The sequence below is a fragment of the Lineus longissimus genome, chromosome 8, assembly GCF_910592395.1.
Source record: "Lineus longissimus chromosome 8, tnLinLong1.2, whole genome shotgun sequence".
Lineage (NCBI taxonomy): Eukaryota > Metazoa > Nemertea > Pilidiophora > Heteronemertea > Lineidae > Lineus > Lineus longissimus.
In genome coordinates this window covers 11,845,116-11,863,009 of record NC_088315.1, presented here as the reverse complement: position 1 = coordinate 11,863,009, position 17,894 = coordinate 11,845,116, and the positions used below count along the sequence as shown (strand labels likewise).

At 42.0% G+C, this 17,894-nt stretch overlaps 2 protein-coding genes across 2 annotated transcripts; one reads left to right on the top strand and one right to left on the bottom strand.

Annotated features, from left to right (window-relative positions):
* Positions 1-28: 28 nt before the first annotated feature.
* On the bottom strand, positions 29-1,882 carry LOC135492630 (uncharacterized). The gene has a single exon (XM_064779189.1). It carries the CDS (start codon positions 1,880-1,882, stop codon positions 29-31), a length of 1,854 nt encoding a protein of 617 aa, XP_064635259.1.
* Positions 1,883-13,551: 11,669 nt separating this feature from the next.
* Positions 13,552-16,675, top strand: LOC135492767 (uncharacterized). The gene is made up of 5 exons (XM_064779405.1): positions 13,552-13,738; positions 14,081-14,328; positions 14,779-14,920; positions 15,345-15,533; positions 15,848-16,675. The coding sequence occupies exons 2-5, from the start codon at positions 14,287-14,289 to the stop codon at positions 16,069-16,071; spliced, it is 597 nt and encodes a 198-aa protein (XP_064635475.1). The 5' UTR covers positions 13,552-13,738; positions 14,081-14,286; the 3' UTR covers positions 16,072-16,675.
* The last annotated feature ends 1,219 nt before the right edge of the window (positions 16,676-17,894 follow it).

Genomic DNA, 17,894 nt, shown 5'->3' with positions numbered 1-17,894 from the left:
CCAGAAGAACATCCACTTCAGAGTTTGCCTAGATAGGAAATCTTTCCGCGAGCTGTAGACCCCTCAAATGACTCATCTTGGTGAAATCCACGTTGACAGCATTTATCGGAGCACTTGGCTTGTCCAAAATGTACGCAGAAATTTCGAAAACTTCTCCCTTCCAGCCAGGAAGAATTCCCGATAGATAGAACTTGACCTTCTCAGTAGTGGTAGCCATCACCTCTCCACCTGCCAAGATGAACTCACCTTCAACCTTGGGGCCTCTCAAATTCAATCTTTTTGCCATTGAACGGCTAATGAACGTAACACCACTCCCGGTGTCCAGTAACACGCGACCTTCCGCAACCCTAGACTTTGACTCAAGTTTGACTATGCCGCTCTGCATGACGACATTCGTTGAACCAGTAGACTTGACCAGTCCTGCAGTCGATTCAACTTTTTTCTGATGTGGTACCTTTGATGTAAGGTTAGAAGAACCTGATACATTACTTCTCGCAGCGTTGTCACTTCCACTTCTTTTCTCGAAGTGGAGCAAAGTATGGTGATTCTTCTTACACGATTTGCATCCCCTAGATCGACATGTTTTTACCATGTGGAATCTCGACAAGCAATTGAAGCAAGCCCTTGCTGCTTTCACACGCTCGCATCTCTCCTCAACACGCATCTTGGAAACGGACGGACACGAATAGGATTGGTGTGCATTATCACAAAAGACACACCGACTTTCGGTACTCTCCTGTGTTTGTGGGATCACATTCAAGGCGTGGCCAGATGGACGCCTTTCAAATGATCTTTCCTTTTTTGGATCGTTTGGAAGGGACTCTGACCTTCTAGCAACCTTCACTGCATCTTGGATCTTCTCGATCAAGTCGTCAATTCGAATTGGAAGGTTGGACGGAGCTGTCGTTCTCTTTTCTTCCTTGATTCGTTCGCTGTCCCACTTTCTCACCAAACTCTTCGGCATCTTCCTCCTCACTAACGCAGTGAGAATCCAACTAGATCGGATGAGCTCTGGGTCATCGTGTGTCCTCTTCTTAATGTAATTCCAGTTTGCCACCAGTGTGTTCAGCACAGGATCCAACTCTCGAACTGTGGGACTTTTTACAACTGGAACACTAGCTATCTCATTGACAGCCTTCTCAATGCGAGCTAACACATCTCCGTAACGATTCTCTAAGAACTCGATTATTTCTTCGTAGCTTGGGTCTTTCAAACCAGACACCAACTTTGCTACCTCTCCATCGAGTAATGAAATTACAACATGAGTCTTCTCGACGTCACTGTACCCAGGTTTTCTAACCTCTGCACCCACAAGATCTCGCCATTGATCAAATAGCTCAGTATCGCCCTTGAATTTTGGGATCTGAATAACTCGCTTCTTGTGCGTCAGCGTAGAAAGAATTTCTTCTAGTTGTGTCTCAGAAACGCCAGTGCTCACTCCGGCGAGAGCCTTTGACAAGCTTTCTGCAAACATTTCTGGGCTGAACTCAGATTTAGCAGATTTTCCGGATGCTTCACTTGCTTCCTGCACAGGTGATAAACATGCCTCTAACCCTTGTATCGAAGCACACATATGATTGTACGCTTTGAGGTATCTCACCTCACCATCATCATCTTTCACCGCTTTTAGGCGAGCATCATTGTCTGCATGATAATCTATTTGATCCTGCACTCCTGATAACTCCCCATAAACTTCCTCAACCCTTTTGAATGAAGAAAGAGCTGTACGTATCGCTATATGCACATCTTTTTCATTGGATTCATCATCAGCGACAAGTGTTTCAGCTTCCTTAGCAGCTGTATCTGTCACAGTGATATATTTTGTGAAGCGACCTCTGGTGATTCGCCTCTTCTCAAGCAACTCATTTAAACTTGCCGCCATATTGTACTATTGTACTTGAGTATGAAAATAAAGACACACTGAGGGGAGGATGTTTTACACCGCACAATAATTGCTTTATACGAGATGACCGGTCGCAATTGGCACGCACCGTTTCTAATCAGCTAGTGCCAATCTCGACAAGTATGCTCCAAAGGTTCTCCACTTAAAACCCACGACGAAATGCTTAGATTCTTATTTAGAATCTCTACACCCGATAGTCCTCGGCTCAACACTACCTTATGCACAAATATGTCACGTAACAATTTAATACCAGTGAATGAATGAAACACACGTAACGTTACTGATCACTATAAGAGTACATGTATATGCAACACATCATCAAATTATATGACCAGAGCACCGTTGCTCAAACAACTGAAAATAACAAATGCACTTATATGCATTTGGCCCATTTTGCAATACACAACTCTAACTCATTGAATAGAACATGATACCAAAATGTCGTACCGAATGAAATATGCCGTGTGAATAGTGATGACACGCACAAAACGACCACACCAGAATTGTAAATGAAAATGTAAGAAACAAGAAACACCTCATTCACATCTCATTCACAGTGACACACACAAGACGCATTCGCACATGACTCATTTACAATGACGCAAACGTAACGTTGCACGCACATGACGCATTCACACAACCGGTACGCTATGAAATACATGTAGGTATGAAAAGTGATGTCAGAAATGCATGAACTTGTGACATAGATCTCTACAAAGACAACAAACAATCACCAATGAATGCTCCTGGAAAGAAAAATTGATCAGCAAAACAGCCTCGAAGAATGTGATCTGGATGAAAAATATCCGGTCGGAGAGACCAATGTACCATAGCTACATGAAAAAACACTACTAAATTACCAGAAGAAACACAAACCCTGAAGCTGTTTTACACAAATACACAAACACACTTTATTCACAATAACAGGAACAAGCTAGGTAAACATAAACATATTATAAGTGTCAACACCACCAGAGCTCATTGAATGCTAGGAGAAGTTCGCTCCGTCTGTAACTGAAGACACATCCGCCAGTAGAAACACAGTCATGTACATGTAGAGATGACGTCACGAAAAAGAACAGGATGAGTGCAAGTCCGGTAACGGAAGTGAGTGACAAAGAGAAGTCACGGTTTACGAAGGCCTTGAATGACAAACAGGAAGTACACATCCAACAGGAAGTACATATATCTAACAGGAAGTACGACAACACGTACACGTACACGTAAACGTAAAGTGCCCCTCCTTGCGGCCGCCACAGAGACTTGTTTTAAACGACTTTACGAAATAGCTGTATCACATGTGCACGAGTCTATGTCGGTCTGTGCCAATACATAGTTTGAAATATCCCTCGAGACACACAGCCCGACACACAGTTAGAAAAGCATTTTTTCCATTTATAGGCTTGGAAAGAATTAATCACAAACGTCGAACCTTGGAGTAAATTGTCCAAGAAGGAGAAACAGGAGCAAACGTTCTTCTGGTCTCCACACCACAGAGCTCTGCACACGAATGGCCGAGTGTAGAAAAACTGATAGAAAATGAACCTATGCACTTACGTAAGAAGGTAAGTGCATAGGCCTAAAATAAACTGTGTTTGTAAACAAGTCTCTTTATGGCGTCCACCACAAGCCAGCACCATACATGTTGTTACAAAATAATTAACTCAGGTCCTATTTGACCAACAACCGAACACCTCCGTCACGTTACCACGTGGAATGAGGCTGGTCAAAGGGTAAACTAGGTCAATCTGTCAGAAGTGCGTGCACCTCCGTTTAGATAGGCCACGCTGCATGTCCAGAGCTCTACTCTTAGTATTTGCTGGTCATCCAACGTGTGCCTTCGTGTGAGCTGGGAGTATAATAAACGTACGACATGGTGGAGAACTGGCTTTTCGAAACTTAGTCACTTTTCTCCGATCGGGACTTTACTCTCACACGTGCTATTTTCCGACTTTCGGATATCGCATCATTCGATGCCTTAGGAATACCCTATAATGGCAAATATGTTCAAGAGGATTATCATATAACGGACTAATATCGAGTGTAGGACCGGTTTTCAAGTTCAATCAGCCGCCAGGTTGTATTACACCGATTTAGTCCCGAACTCATTATTTTGAGAACTCTTCGTGTCGATTTTTTGACGCCATATTAAGCGCCTTGCTCGATGGATTGTTTTACGTCACATCACCAGGTGGTTGCGATCACCGCCTCTGATTGGCTCTCCTGTGACTACTTCCTATGCAAATAAGTGTTGGACCGCCAGCGAAATTTTTTTCTGCAGGATACTTCTGCCACAGTGTACATCTGACAGCCAATCACAATTGGCGCGATCTTTGACGTCACACTGTTTATTTATGCATGATAATGCAAATACAATGGACGATACCGAGTCGCATGCCGAGTGCCACTTCAACTGTGAATGTGACAATAGTTCATTGTCTGACCCCAATTATGCTCAACTCAAGGTTTGTGTCGTAGTGTTTAGGAATGAATTGCACAGATTCATTGTAAAATTGATGATATTATGCGTACAAAAGAGGTATCAGCTGATCTGATCGCTACATTGCAGTGCATGCATTGATTTGTGAAATTTTAAGGGGCAGTGACACTGACAGTGTTGCCAATGTTGATAATTATTAAAGGGACAGTGTATCCGATGTCTCGCGATTTGTGAAATTTTAAGGGGCAGTGACACTGACAGTGTTGCCAATGTTGATAATTATTAAAGGGACAGTGTATCCGATGTCTGCTGTTGAAGGTATCAGGCCTATTTTGGTAGTTTGAACATTGTTGAAGGGCCATTGTATAAAACACATTTTGACAAGCAAACAAAATAAATTGAATGGTGGCGCCACCTATGCATATACAGCAGAACTAGTTACACGGTTGACAGATATACATTCAACCTCGGCTATTTTGCCGAGCACAGTGCGCCTTTTACAGACAAGTCCAATAAATACAGTCCACTCGACAATGAAAATACATGTTAAGATACTGCAAATAAATATATTTTAGCTAATATACTCCTCTAACCATTTGCTAACTTGTTCTTTCCAAGATTATCAGAACACGTGGCATTGTTGACATTATTGCGCCATGTGGAAAGATGATGTCAACAAAGACACGTGCTTGCCTTGAATTCTGATTGGCTGTCAGATGTACACTATGGCAGAAGTATCCTGCAGAAAAAAATTTCGCGGACCGCCATGGATTCAAATATCTGACCCCTGTTCTGACACTGTCAAATCGTTCTGACGCCCGTCACTATCATTTGGTCCTGTCTTCACGTATCGTGGGATACCTGTCCAGTCCCAAGGAAGGATACTTCATACTAATTCATGACTTCGTCTGTCTCCTCCTGATCTTCATTCAAGACTTTGCCGACTGTTATTGTGATATCGCCAATTGACATTCAAACAGAGACTGTGGACTAACTGTGCCTTGATAAACTTACATGTGATTATTGATTTGCCTTACCATGCTATGATAAAATTTCCTGCCCGTTTCAGATTTACCACATCACCAAGGCAGCCCTCCAGCCCCTAGCCCCCAGCCCCTCGCCATTGCAATTTATATACTAAGTTATCTGCTCATTCTAGTACATGCAACATCCTCTGTAACTAACTTTTCACTGCCTTTTCAGCATTTTTGGCTCACCGTTAGGGGAGTCTATACGATAGCCATGTGTCCGTCGTCGTCGTCGTCGTCCGTATCCTGTGTGGCACGTTTCTTAACCGCTTGGCTATGAACTTGAATCTTTGTACACATGACCTCCTAGGTCAGAGGTACTCTGACACTGAATTTCGGTCCGGTCTGGTTCATGACTTGGCCACCAGGGGGCCAAAACTGAAAACATAAAAAGTGTGATATGTCTCCTATTAATGATCCGTTTTCAATGAAACTCTTACGGTAGGTACTCCTAGCAAGGATACATCACATATTATACGGGTTTTTGATTTGACCTACTTTTCAAGGTCACAGAGGTCAAATGGCGTAAATTGGCCGTTAGGATGTAACTATCGCACGTTTCTAAACTGCAATGACTATTGATCCCAAATTTGGTACACATGTACCCCTTATTCAGGTGATCTCAGGGACCGAAGTTTGGTCCAATATGATTCACCACTTGACCACCAGGGGGCAAAATCCCAAAACCTTAAAAATGTGATTATTCCTTAACTTTTTGCCCGATTGCCACCAATTTGATATCATATGTACATCTAACCACCATACAGTACATGTCACGCAGGTTTTTAATTTGACCTACTTTTCAAGGTCACAGAGGTCAAATGATGTAAATTGGCCGTCAGGCCGTAACTATGGCACGTTTCTTAACCGCAATTACTATTGATCACAAATTAAGTACATATGTACCCATTGGTCAGGTGATCTCAGGTACCGAAGTTTGGTTCGATCTGATTTGCCGTTTGGCCACCAGGGAGGGGCCAAATCCAAAATTCTTCAAAATGCTAGTATTCCTTAATTACTTGCCCGATTGGCACCAATTTAATATCATAGGTACATCTAATTCTAACAACCATTCAATGTGTCGCCCGGGTGTTTTTTGATTTGACCTACTTTTCAAGGTCACAGAGGTCAAATGTACTGTAAATTGGCCATTTTGGGGAAATTGTTACTGGTTGGACCTACATCAAACCTAACACTACATGACACAATACCATGCTCTTCATCCATCTTTCCTCCACATGAGGTGAGCACAATGGCCCTGGCCATTTCATTCTTCCAGCCAGCTGAACAGTATCATCACCCCATTCCTCAATAGCGTGTTATATTTTTCCAATGCTCATAGCGTGATACAACATGAACCAAGATGGCGCTGCACCCCACTGATTTGTTGCCTCCATACTTTGATGGTGAAGTTTTAAGCCATGAACTCGCCACATCTTGGTGGCTGTTGTTCCATGATTATCTACAGGCACATAACCAACACGAACCGGTTGACCATGAGGCTCTCGACAATGTTGTTTATAAAATGCCGCCTATCAAAACATGCTCGCCTTTGGGAGTTTGAGGGCTTACCTAACATCAAGGCACAATTTTGAGTCGGTTTTCTCCTAATCACTCCAACTTCGCTAATGTGCAGCAGTTCGAGTCCATCAGTTACACCACGAACCAGACCGCTCAACAGCACCTAAGTAAAATTAGGCTGGCTGCACTCCGTATTGGATATGATGATAGAGCCTCATCGTCGTACCCACGCACCAGCCACCCGTCTCGACGCGATGATTACAACAAGGCAGAGTAAACGCTCCCAAGCACCAAGCCATCCGCGGTCCCGTGAGCGCCACCCCTGTCACTTTCGCGGCCGCACTGGACATTTTTGGCGTTACTGGCACAGATTTCAGGCCCAAGTCGCCCGAAGAGAGCTTTCTTCAGATTTCATACCACCAGCCGCCAGAGCAGCCAATGTCAGGTTTCAACAGTCGCGTCAACACACAACAACAATCAGTACCAGCCTGCATATAACCCGTTTGATCAACAACCGTATCGCTTGCAGAACCACTGGAACCCTTCAGCCAACAACGATCAAGGTCAATACACCAACTACGCTAGCTACCAACCACATTTTTAGACAGGGGACGGTCAACAGGCCATATTGTGTCACCCCCTAGTTGCAATAGTGTTAATAGTCCTCCTGTCCACTGTTCATTGCATGAGTCTGAATACTTGGGTCCAGAGCCAATTGATCTCAAACTCACTTCACAAAATTATGTCAAGTGAAAGGTTATCTCCCAGATCTAGGCAGGGACTGGTCAAAGTTGTTGACTCAGGTGCAACACGCACTTTTCTGGTTTCTGTTACATCTGTAAACAAATCTCCTCATCTTTCCAAGTTGCCCAAGATTGACAACGTACTCTCTACTATACCACAGTAGAGCATTTCACTGTTGTCGATATCGCATTAAACAGTGAACATTCTACTGTGTGTTTGCTTTTGCGCACATTCTCTGCGCAACGAAGAATACCATTGAATATTGGGTGCCATTACACTAGACAAACAGCACCCAGCTTCTTTTTGCCTGGCTTACGGATCTTAGGGACGAGGACGTTTCTTGCAATCTCGTTTTATCTCGCGCCGTGGTACTTGCGGCATTAGCAGTGCGCGAAATAAAAAGAACAGATAAACAGAAAAAAACGCGTTTAGGCCTATAGGTTTTTGAAAGCACATTTCGGATGATTTATTCAGAAAAGATATGTAGGAGGGATATATTCAGAGAATGAAAAATTGTGTGATGACAAAATGAATGGATTTGCTGCGTATTTTTCTTGACAAACAGTCGATATGTACGAGACAAGACCACAATTGATTTTTTAAGCCTTTTAGCAGTTAAATTGTCAATGTTTGACCGCGACGCATCAAAGAACGCGTGGTGTTGTGAATCTGAAATTTAGATTATGTTAATCCGGACAGTCGGGCAAGTAAATGGTGAAAAATAAAATGGTGATTGACCACGGAAATTTTTTGATAATCGACAAATTAGACAGACTTTGATATTTCCACTCTTTTCAGCCAACTGGCAGAAAAAACTCAAAACACGCCCCCTATTACCCAATTAGCAAAATTCGAAATTAATTTTGTCATCAAATAATTTCTTTATATCTGTAGACTTGCCACAACAAATATTTTTTCAATACCTCTCCAAATATGTACTTGAGAGCTAAAAACATGCACTCGTCTATTTGATAGGCCTCGACCTATGAATATTCATTAGTGGTCTTGTCTCGTACACATGGGCATGCTAGGGAGCGTATGTCAACCTCCTCCAGGAACCAATGAAAATCCCTTATTATAATGAGGTAAACAATGACACGTGCTAGTCTTGTATACTATGTTGATATACACTATACAGCCGGCAGGGCTGGACTATCAAGGGCAACAGGGCAATTGGAGGACACTATGTTGTTCGGAGGACCAGCTAAACTTGCTTTTTATGTTGTTTTTTTTCTCACCCCCCACCCCCCCCCCCCATTGTTCCAAATCCGAACACAACATCGATCAGTAGAGCCTACACACAGAGCACCGAGTGTGCACAGTGTGACACACATATGGATGGACATGATACATGATGCGTGTCGGGATGATGGTAGGCCTAGTGCTGTTGCTGGCATCTAGGCCCTTGAGGGGCCTAATTAGCGCTAGCAGCCGATTTAGGCCTACTAGCCTAGACCTTGTTATCAACATCGAATAGACTAAAATGTAGCATTTAGCACGATGTGATAACTTGATTATTCACCTTTTTTGCCTAAGCCGAACTCCATTGTTTATTGTTTAATAATGGTTGTACAAGACATATGTGTTAAACAACATGCAGTCACTCGCGTATGGCAAGCCAAAGCGGAATTTATTCAAGACTTTAGAATTACCATTCAAGAAGTTAAATATAAGTTCAAGAAGGAAATATATGTTCAAGACTAAAATATGTTCAACCTTGAATCAAATGTTTTCAACCTTGAATAAAATATGTTCAACCTTGAATAAAATATGTTCAACCTTGAATAAAATATGTCCAACCTTGAACAAAATATATTCAACCTTGAACAAAATATATTCAAGACTCACGTGACCATATTCAAGACGCACGTGACCACAAAATTGATGACGTAGTTGCTCATGTTTTGATGCTTTACGGACTTTCCCGAACCCGCGTCCAGACTTTCCCGAACCCATGGTACTTGTGTTGCGTTTCGGAGCTCGAATTGTTCGCACGAAGGTTTTGACACATGGTTGTACACGTACCTAGCCGCCTACACCTGACATGTACTGTAATCCTACACATCATGACATGGATGCCGAGTGAATGTCAGAGTCGATACATGTTTCACAGACATATCAGGCAAATTATAGGTTCAAAATGCGCAATGCCTCTCACCTTTCATACCACTGTATCGGATTCTCGTTGTCTTTTGACATGTTTGAGTGTTAAGGCTATACAGGCAATCAATCACGTCGTGAAACAGAACGCATCAGAAGTACCACAGATTCTACGCTCTACGTCATCAATTTTGTGGTCACGTGAGTCTTGAATATGGTCACGTGAGTCTTGAATATATTTTGTTCAAGGTTGAATATATTTTGTTCAAGGTTGGACATATTTTATTCAAGGTTGAACATATTTTGTTCAAGGTTGAACATATTTTATTTAAGGTTGAAAACATTTGATTCAAGGTTGAACATATTTTAGTCTTGAACATATATTTCCTTCTTGAACTTATATTGAATGGTTATTCTAAAGTCTTTGAATAAATTCCGCTTTGGCTTGCCATACTCGCGGGTGAAGAATTTCGTGCCCACGCCCACCTGATCAGTGCATTCTCCGCAAACAATAGTGGTATATCTACGATTGGTATTAGTGGCTTATAACGTACATATCCCACGATCCAAATCAGGCTGCCCCACCTTTCAGCTAGGGGTGGAACTAAACAGACATTGCGCTACAGTGGGATAATGATGAACTATAGCAACGAAGTATCTTTTAAGGTATGCGTGACGTCAGAGTGACGTCATTTTGTAAACAAAGGTATCCATCTATTCGCAAAACCAGCCCCTATAAAGGTTTTAGATTTGCATTAGGTTTGTAGTAATCATATAGTTGCCCCCTTGACTGACAAACAAACCCCAACTACACCGACAGCAAATCTAAAAACGATATCATTTTACATTTGGGGGGGGGGGGGGGGGGGGGTAGTCAGTCGAGGGGCCTGAGCTGAATTGAAGGGGTAGGGGGCAATTGAGCTATTATATAATTTCTCGCGCCTGTGCGCAGTAGTTTCGAGATCTCGCGGGATACAGAACGTGCGACATTCGATTTATCGGATGGTGTTGTAGTATTTCAGTTTTGCTCAATTCCATTGCTATTTACGGTTTGAAGTACCGGTAGGCTATGAAACGTAGACCATGTCATAGTTAGGACCGCATCAAATATCATGACCATGGAATTTGGTGGTAAGTATAGCCAGATGGTCGCCAAAGGTGTTGTTTTTTGTCACCTAATTGTCCTAAATCGATCTGAGAAAAAAGCATGGCCGTCGCCCAGCCCCGGCCGCGAAATTTTTTTCTGCAGGATACTTCTGCCACAGTGTACATCTGACAGCCAATCACAATTGGCGCGATCTTTGACGTCACACTGTTTATTTATGCATGATAATGCAAATACAATGGACGATACCGAGTCGCATGCCGAGTGCCACTTCAACTGTGAATGTGACAATAGTTCATTGTCTGACCCCAATTATGCTCAACTCAAGGTTTGTGTCGTAGTGTTTAGGAATGAATTGCACAGATTCATTGTAAAATTGATGATATTATGCGTACAAAAGAGGCATCAGCTGATCTGATCGCTACATTGCAGTGCATGCATTGACGGATTTGTGAAATTTTAAGGGGTAGTGACACTGACAGTGTTGCCAATGTTGATAATTATTAAAGGGACAGTGTATCCGATGTCTCGCGATTTGTGAAATTTTAAGGGGCAGTGACACTGACAGTGTTGCCAATGTTGATAATTATTAAAGGGACAGTGTATCCGATGTCTGCTGTTTGTTGAAGGTATCAGGCCTATTTTGGTAGTTTGAACATTGTTGAAGGGCCATTGTATAAAACACATTTTGACAAGCAAACAAAATAAATTGAATGGTGGCGCCACCTATGCATATACAGCAGAACTAGTTACACGGTTGACAGATAAACATTCAACCTCGGCTATTTTGCCGAGCACAGTGCGCCTTTAACAGACAAGTCCAATAAATACAGTCCACTCGACATTGACGACAATGAAAATACATGTTAAGATACTGCAAATAAATATATTTTAGCTAATATACTCCTCTAACCATTTGCTAACTTGTTCTTTCCAAGATTATCAGAACACGTGGCATTGTTGACATTATTGCGCCATGTGGAAAGATGATGTCAACAAAGACACGTGCTTGCCTTGAATTCTGATTGGCTGTCAGATGTACACTATGGCAGAAGTATCCTGCAGAAAAAAATTTCGCAACCATCGCGCCCCGGCCCAGGCCCAGCAGGGCACGTGCCAAGCTAGGCCTACCACCTGTATTGATAAATGAGATGCATCCCCATGCTGCTGCCGTAAATGTATGTAAATGCTCGATGCGTGGACATCTTCATCATTATTTGTCATCAATCATTGACATATCACATTGATGTAATGGTAGGCCTAGTGCTAAGCCCGTGAACATGAGACCGAAATCTGGCAGGTCAGCACTCCCAGTTACGAAGGACTGTATAAGGTCACTCAGGCCTCTCAATTACATGATTCCTACACCGTTACCGTACAGGATGTCCCCAAATTAGGTGGGTTTTTTTCTTTTTTTTTAAATATGACCCCCCCTGAAGCGTTTTTTGACCCCTAACATAACCAAATCTCATCCAAATGGCCTCATTTTAAAGTTTTCCCCTAAAATTATGATTTTTCTGGTGTATGTGGTGATATCAGTCACTAACTTTGATTTATGACATCGCTGTTCAGGCAAATTGGCGTGATGAAATGTCTCCAAATTAAGCCAAAAAGCAAAAAAACATGTCCCCCAAAATAGGATAAAAAAATACAGGGTGTAGAGGTCTCCACGTAATTGAAAGGCCTGTCACTCTATCGTACAATGGCCCATTTGGATAGAATCATGGTGTTACAAAACTCAGTAGAAAAGTATTTTTGACTGCCCTCAGCGGATCCTTTTCTCAAGCTGGGGTTGGTTCGAACCCCCCTGATCCCCCCCCCCGTCTACAGCCCTGACGTTAGACATTCCTAAAAATAGCACTGCGATAGACCGTATCTGCATAGTAGTAAGCTTAAACTCGTTGCACAGGAATTCCCTACCTTGATTGGCGCAGATACTCGACTCAATGGCGGATTGGAGCGTAGAACATCGAGAGTATTCAAATGGGCTATCGTTGATTAGGCTCTGCTCATCCCGAGGCCAACCTTGTGTCTTCCTGTTTTGCCACCACATGTAGGTTCATTGGCAAGGATGTGGCCAATCAGGCGCCTCCCCTTTAACTATTGGCATTGTCTGAAGTTGTCTTAAGGCCTTCTAAAGCCTCGTGTTCGTTAAAATCATAGATCGAGTGTAGCCTGCATGGAGGCTGTATTTTGTCTATGCTAATTCATAGTTTTGACTATTAGTATTTTTTGCACTTTATGTGTTTGTTTTTCAGCATCATCCAATGGTAATGATGACAATCCTTCTGGTGAGAATGCAGGGCATTATGCACGAATCAAAGAGTTGGCTGCCTCCTATCGCAGGAGAAAGAGGAAAACCTATCCTAAAAAGAACTTAGCCATATGTGAAGGCTCCATCCAGGGACATCAATGGTGCTATAGATGGTCCATCAGTTCCCAGAAGAGAAAGAAAAGGGAAGAAAACCTCAACGACAGGTAGATTGTTTTTGGTTGACAAATGCCTTCACCTCGTCTGAGCCATCAATATTCAATTAGGCTTTATACATGGAAAAATATTGCTGCTAGACTAGGCTTACATTAGTGCAATTAACTGATAATTTCATGTTCTGGACAAATGGGTTATGCCTACAAATCCAACCCTATCACTGCTATACCTCTTTAAAATTTCTCACCAATCTTTAAAATCAAACCAGAAAAATTAGTCTTTTCCACCCTTTTTATGTAAGAAATTCCATGGAAGAAATTGCATCTTTTCTGGCGTAATCTGCATTTGGCCGTAATTTCAAAATTGCTTGTTTTTCCAGAGAATTTAAAGGACTTTCCTGAGGAATTGCAACCAAGTAATCATGAAGTAGAAATCGATGCACCTTTCGATTTTCAAGTGTTCCAGCAAGGTTTGTGATTTGTCTTTTTAAGGTCTTTTTATTCATCAGCTAGTTGGCTCTATTCCAAGACACAAATCAAGTTGTGTATTTTATAAGGAGTAAGTTTCCGATTTGACCTACCATACTTTTTACGGCTGCAGAGGTCAAACGACGTGAACTGATTCATCTAAATTTTGAATTTTGTGTTGATCACAAGTCAGGTTATAGTTTGCAAATGATTTATTCTTTTTTAAAGGTTAATTGGGCAACACTGGCTGCTGATTAAGGCAAATAATGGTATTTTCGAATCAACACTTAGGAACTTTTTTTTTCTTTCCCGGTAGTATTTATCAATGCACTTTTAATTTACAGTGAGAGCTGAACTTATGGAGCTTCTGAATGGGATTCGGGCTTCCAATAGTACTGAAGTGCCAGGCACTGAATCTGAATGGAAGAAAAGGCATTTTGTTGCGCATGCTGACCGGAAGCAAAGACAAGAGGAGAGTTGGGAGGAGGTGCAGGAGCCAGTATTGAGGTCAATACTTAGGAAAATGGGAAAACATACCCGGTAGTTCATCATGTGCAGTTTGTGTCTCATGTGCGTCGTCAGCTGTTATCAGGTATGACATATTTGTAGGAGATAAATTTGTTTTCAAAGTGTACATGTAACAGGCACTAAAAATAACTGAAGGAACACAGCTATTTAATCAAAACACAATTTGTTCTCTAGAATGTGATTCAGAGTCTGGAGCTAAAGATAGAAGCTGCAAGAACACCACGGTTTTCCCTTGTGCCATGGTCAACCCAGTTTGTTGACCAGGTTTTCCAGCCTTCTGCCCTATCTTCGCCCTATCTTCGGGAGTTTTTCAATTTAATTATATACACACGTTCATTCTTTTCAGATTCTTATGAAGTTCATTAGTTTAAATAACATGACATGATTTGAAAGAGAGCAATTAACACGACAGTATTAAAGGGGCTTTCTTCATATTAGCAGTTTGTGCAGTTACGATGCATGTCGAGTTCACTGCTATATCGATCAGTTTAAAAGTTTATCATTTTCATTTCAGATGCTTCAAAGAGTCGGGCTTCTCTACGAAAGTGTCTTGAAAAGGAGAGAAAGCAACTTCAGCATTGTGTTAGTCTGCTGTCATGTTTCTTTGGACGAAGTCACGCAAGAGGACTATTTGTTGCCTTGGCATAATCCTGCAGGTTGGCATTCACTTCATATTCATTTACCCACAAACTTCACTTAGTACATGTAACACAAAGTCCAGGACACAAATAACTCCAAGTGGTAATGTCCTGCAGTCATTTTCGATTGTTCAGAGAAATTGATCCAGCTGTTGTTTATCAAGCAATTTGAGGTTTAAAGCCTGGGTCGGCATTTTGCTCTAGACTTACTGGTACATTGGTCTTCAAGTGATGTAAAGTACATTCTACCTTGTACATTTAACACAATTTGGTTGCAATGTAGCATTGGTTGCAAGTAAAATGTTAAGTTGCGCCTCAATCTTATAGTCACATTTCTGACATATCCAGCATGTATTTTTACCAGCGTTTCGTATGTACATGTAGGAGGGATGGAGCAAGAAACTTTTAGCCTGTAGTCCTAATATTTGTTTCTTCAATTCAGGGAACAAGGGAGAAACATTTGCTTTGAAGAAGAAAATAGTTGATATACATGAACACATGACCAGGTACATCGAGGAATTGCCTGTGCTCATTCAAGAGATGGTATCAACTGTTCTTTTCTTCGAGAAAAAAATCAACACCTTGGAAGACAGAATCAACACCGTGAACAATGAGGCCATCAAAAACCAAGGTAGTGGCCATGCAATTATTTTTACCCAACATTTGTGGTGGTTGATGCATACATGTACTTGTCTTGCTGTGGCACTACCTCTGAATTAACCTGGGCTGTGGATGCAGATCAGGATCTGATTGCAACTTCGTTCTTTCCCAGCTCAGGTTCAGTTTACTAATACAAATGTACTACGCCCTGCTTTGAATTAATTCAAACCGAATGCCTTTCTTTAATCTAACTGGACAGACATAAACTATTGGTTTGCAGATGTATGTGCATTACCTTTGTTGATGACTTCAGAATTTTAATGTCCAGCTCTCCTTCTATTTAAGAAAACCATGGATTGGTGATGTTGCTGCTGGAATCAAAGGAATTCTACACAGACCTTCTCCTAGAAGCAACAGATGTATTTGAATGTATAGACACTGACATAGAGATCGTGGTGGATTTTGAGGAAGGGGAGGTGCAACCTGGTGGTGAAGAATCAAATTCGGAGGAGGATGCGTCTAGCTCTGAGGAGGAGGATTGTGATGACATTGGCATTGAGTATGTGTAATTAACCCTTTGAAGCCGGATTTATTTCAGAAATCCCGATATTTTTCGACTTGATTTGGTCTAAGTTTGTCTAAAAGGGTATAGTGTCCCCAAATGTCACTCGAAGCTAACAAAGTATGTCACGAGATGCTAAAGTTTTCGGAACTCTGTGGCATCTCTTAAGGCCCTTGCAGAGGTTCTCAAGAAGCATGTTTGTGAATAAGGTGACTTTTTCTGGTGAAAGTTCGAACTTCCAATGCAGTTTATTGGGAAACTACGCCACAAATCAGGTGTTGTGACGACCCTAAAATGACGTCATATGGCAAAAAGTGTCAACTGAGGCAAAACTGTTCAGTGAGAGTTTTTTTTGCTCGTCTGGCGCTCAGGAATCTGCCAACTGTTCGACGATACAGCGATGTTCCGGCCCTCGGGACGAACTTAACCATGAGGGGGGGGTACCTGCTGCTTGTTAATTTTTTTATCTGACCGCAGGGGGCTAGGCTGATGTCCTGCAACTCCCAAAACGACTTAGAATTATTGCCGGACCACTAGGGACCTTGGAAAATGCCTTTTGTGTAATCTGATATATTGTGAATCCACCAATTATGTATAAGCAGATTTGTATTACTGGCTGAATGTGAATTTCAGCAGCAATAAAATGATTCTTGCATCTAAATACATGCACTTGTTTTCATTGTTGCTCACCTTGGGTGAACACAGCTGATACTATCAGGCTGCCTACATGTATAAAGAAACATCAATTTTTGCCGGAAATGAGCAGACAGGTGTCAAAGATGTGTATGGTCAAGTAGCATCTGCCTCATCTTGACTGAGAAAGGTTGTGTATTCAAGTTGCCCTTGTACTTGTGCCATCCTCTGAAGGCCACGCTTTGAAGTGACTGACCATTGTATTGTCCTGCATGTACATGTATACATGTAGCGGGCTGTTGGATTACTGAGAAAAATCAAACTACTCTGAATGACATCTTCAAAGACCGTACTTCAGTATGCGGTAGGTGTTTTCTGGTTGGATGTGACATTGTCTCAAGTAAACCATCATTCTGAATTACATACCATATGCAGCTGCAGTATTTTGGTTAGAAGTGACATTATATCGTACATGTAGGTAAACCCAACTCTTCTGAATGATATCATCAGAGTCATTATTTCCATACGATCAGGCGTATTCAGGTTGGATGTGACATTGTGTCGAAAGTAAACCGACCATTCTGGATGACGTCTTCAGAGACGGTATTTCCATATGATCAGGCGTATTCAGGTTGGATGTGACATTGTGTCGAAAGTAAACCGACCATTCTGGATGACGTCTTCAGAGACGGTATTTCCATACGATCAGGCGTATTCAGGTTGGATGTGACATTGTGTCGAAAGTAAACCGACCATTCTGGATGACGTCTTCGGAGACGGTATTTCCATACGATCAGGCGTATTCAGGTTGGATGTGACATTGTGTCGAAAGTAAACCGACCATTCTGGATAATGTCTTCAGAGACGGTATTTCCATACGTTCGGCGTATTCAGGTGGGATGTGACATTTTTTTAAGCATTTTCCATGACATCTTGTGTATATTCTGGGTGGGTGTGACAAATCCTTAAGTAACCCAAACATTCTGAATGACGTCTTCAAAGGCAGTATTTCCGTATGTGGCAGGTGTATTCTTGTTGGACGTGACGTTGTCTAAAGTAAAGTGTTACCTTGCTGTTAGGACACTCCAATATCGTCCGCAATTGAAAGGCGTCCTGGTTGTGGAATTCCACCCACAATTATTAGAGAGGTATCCACCGAGGGAGGCTCCAAGTCCAATGTACATGTAAAGTACGCTG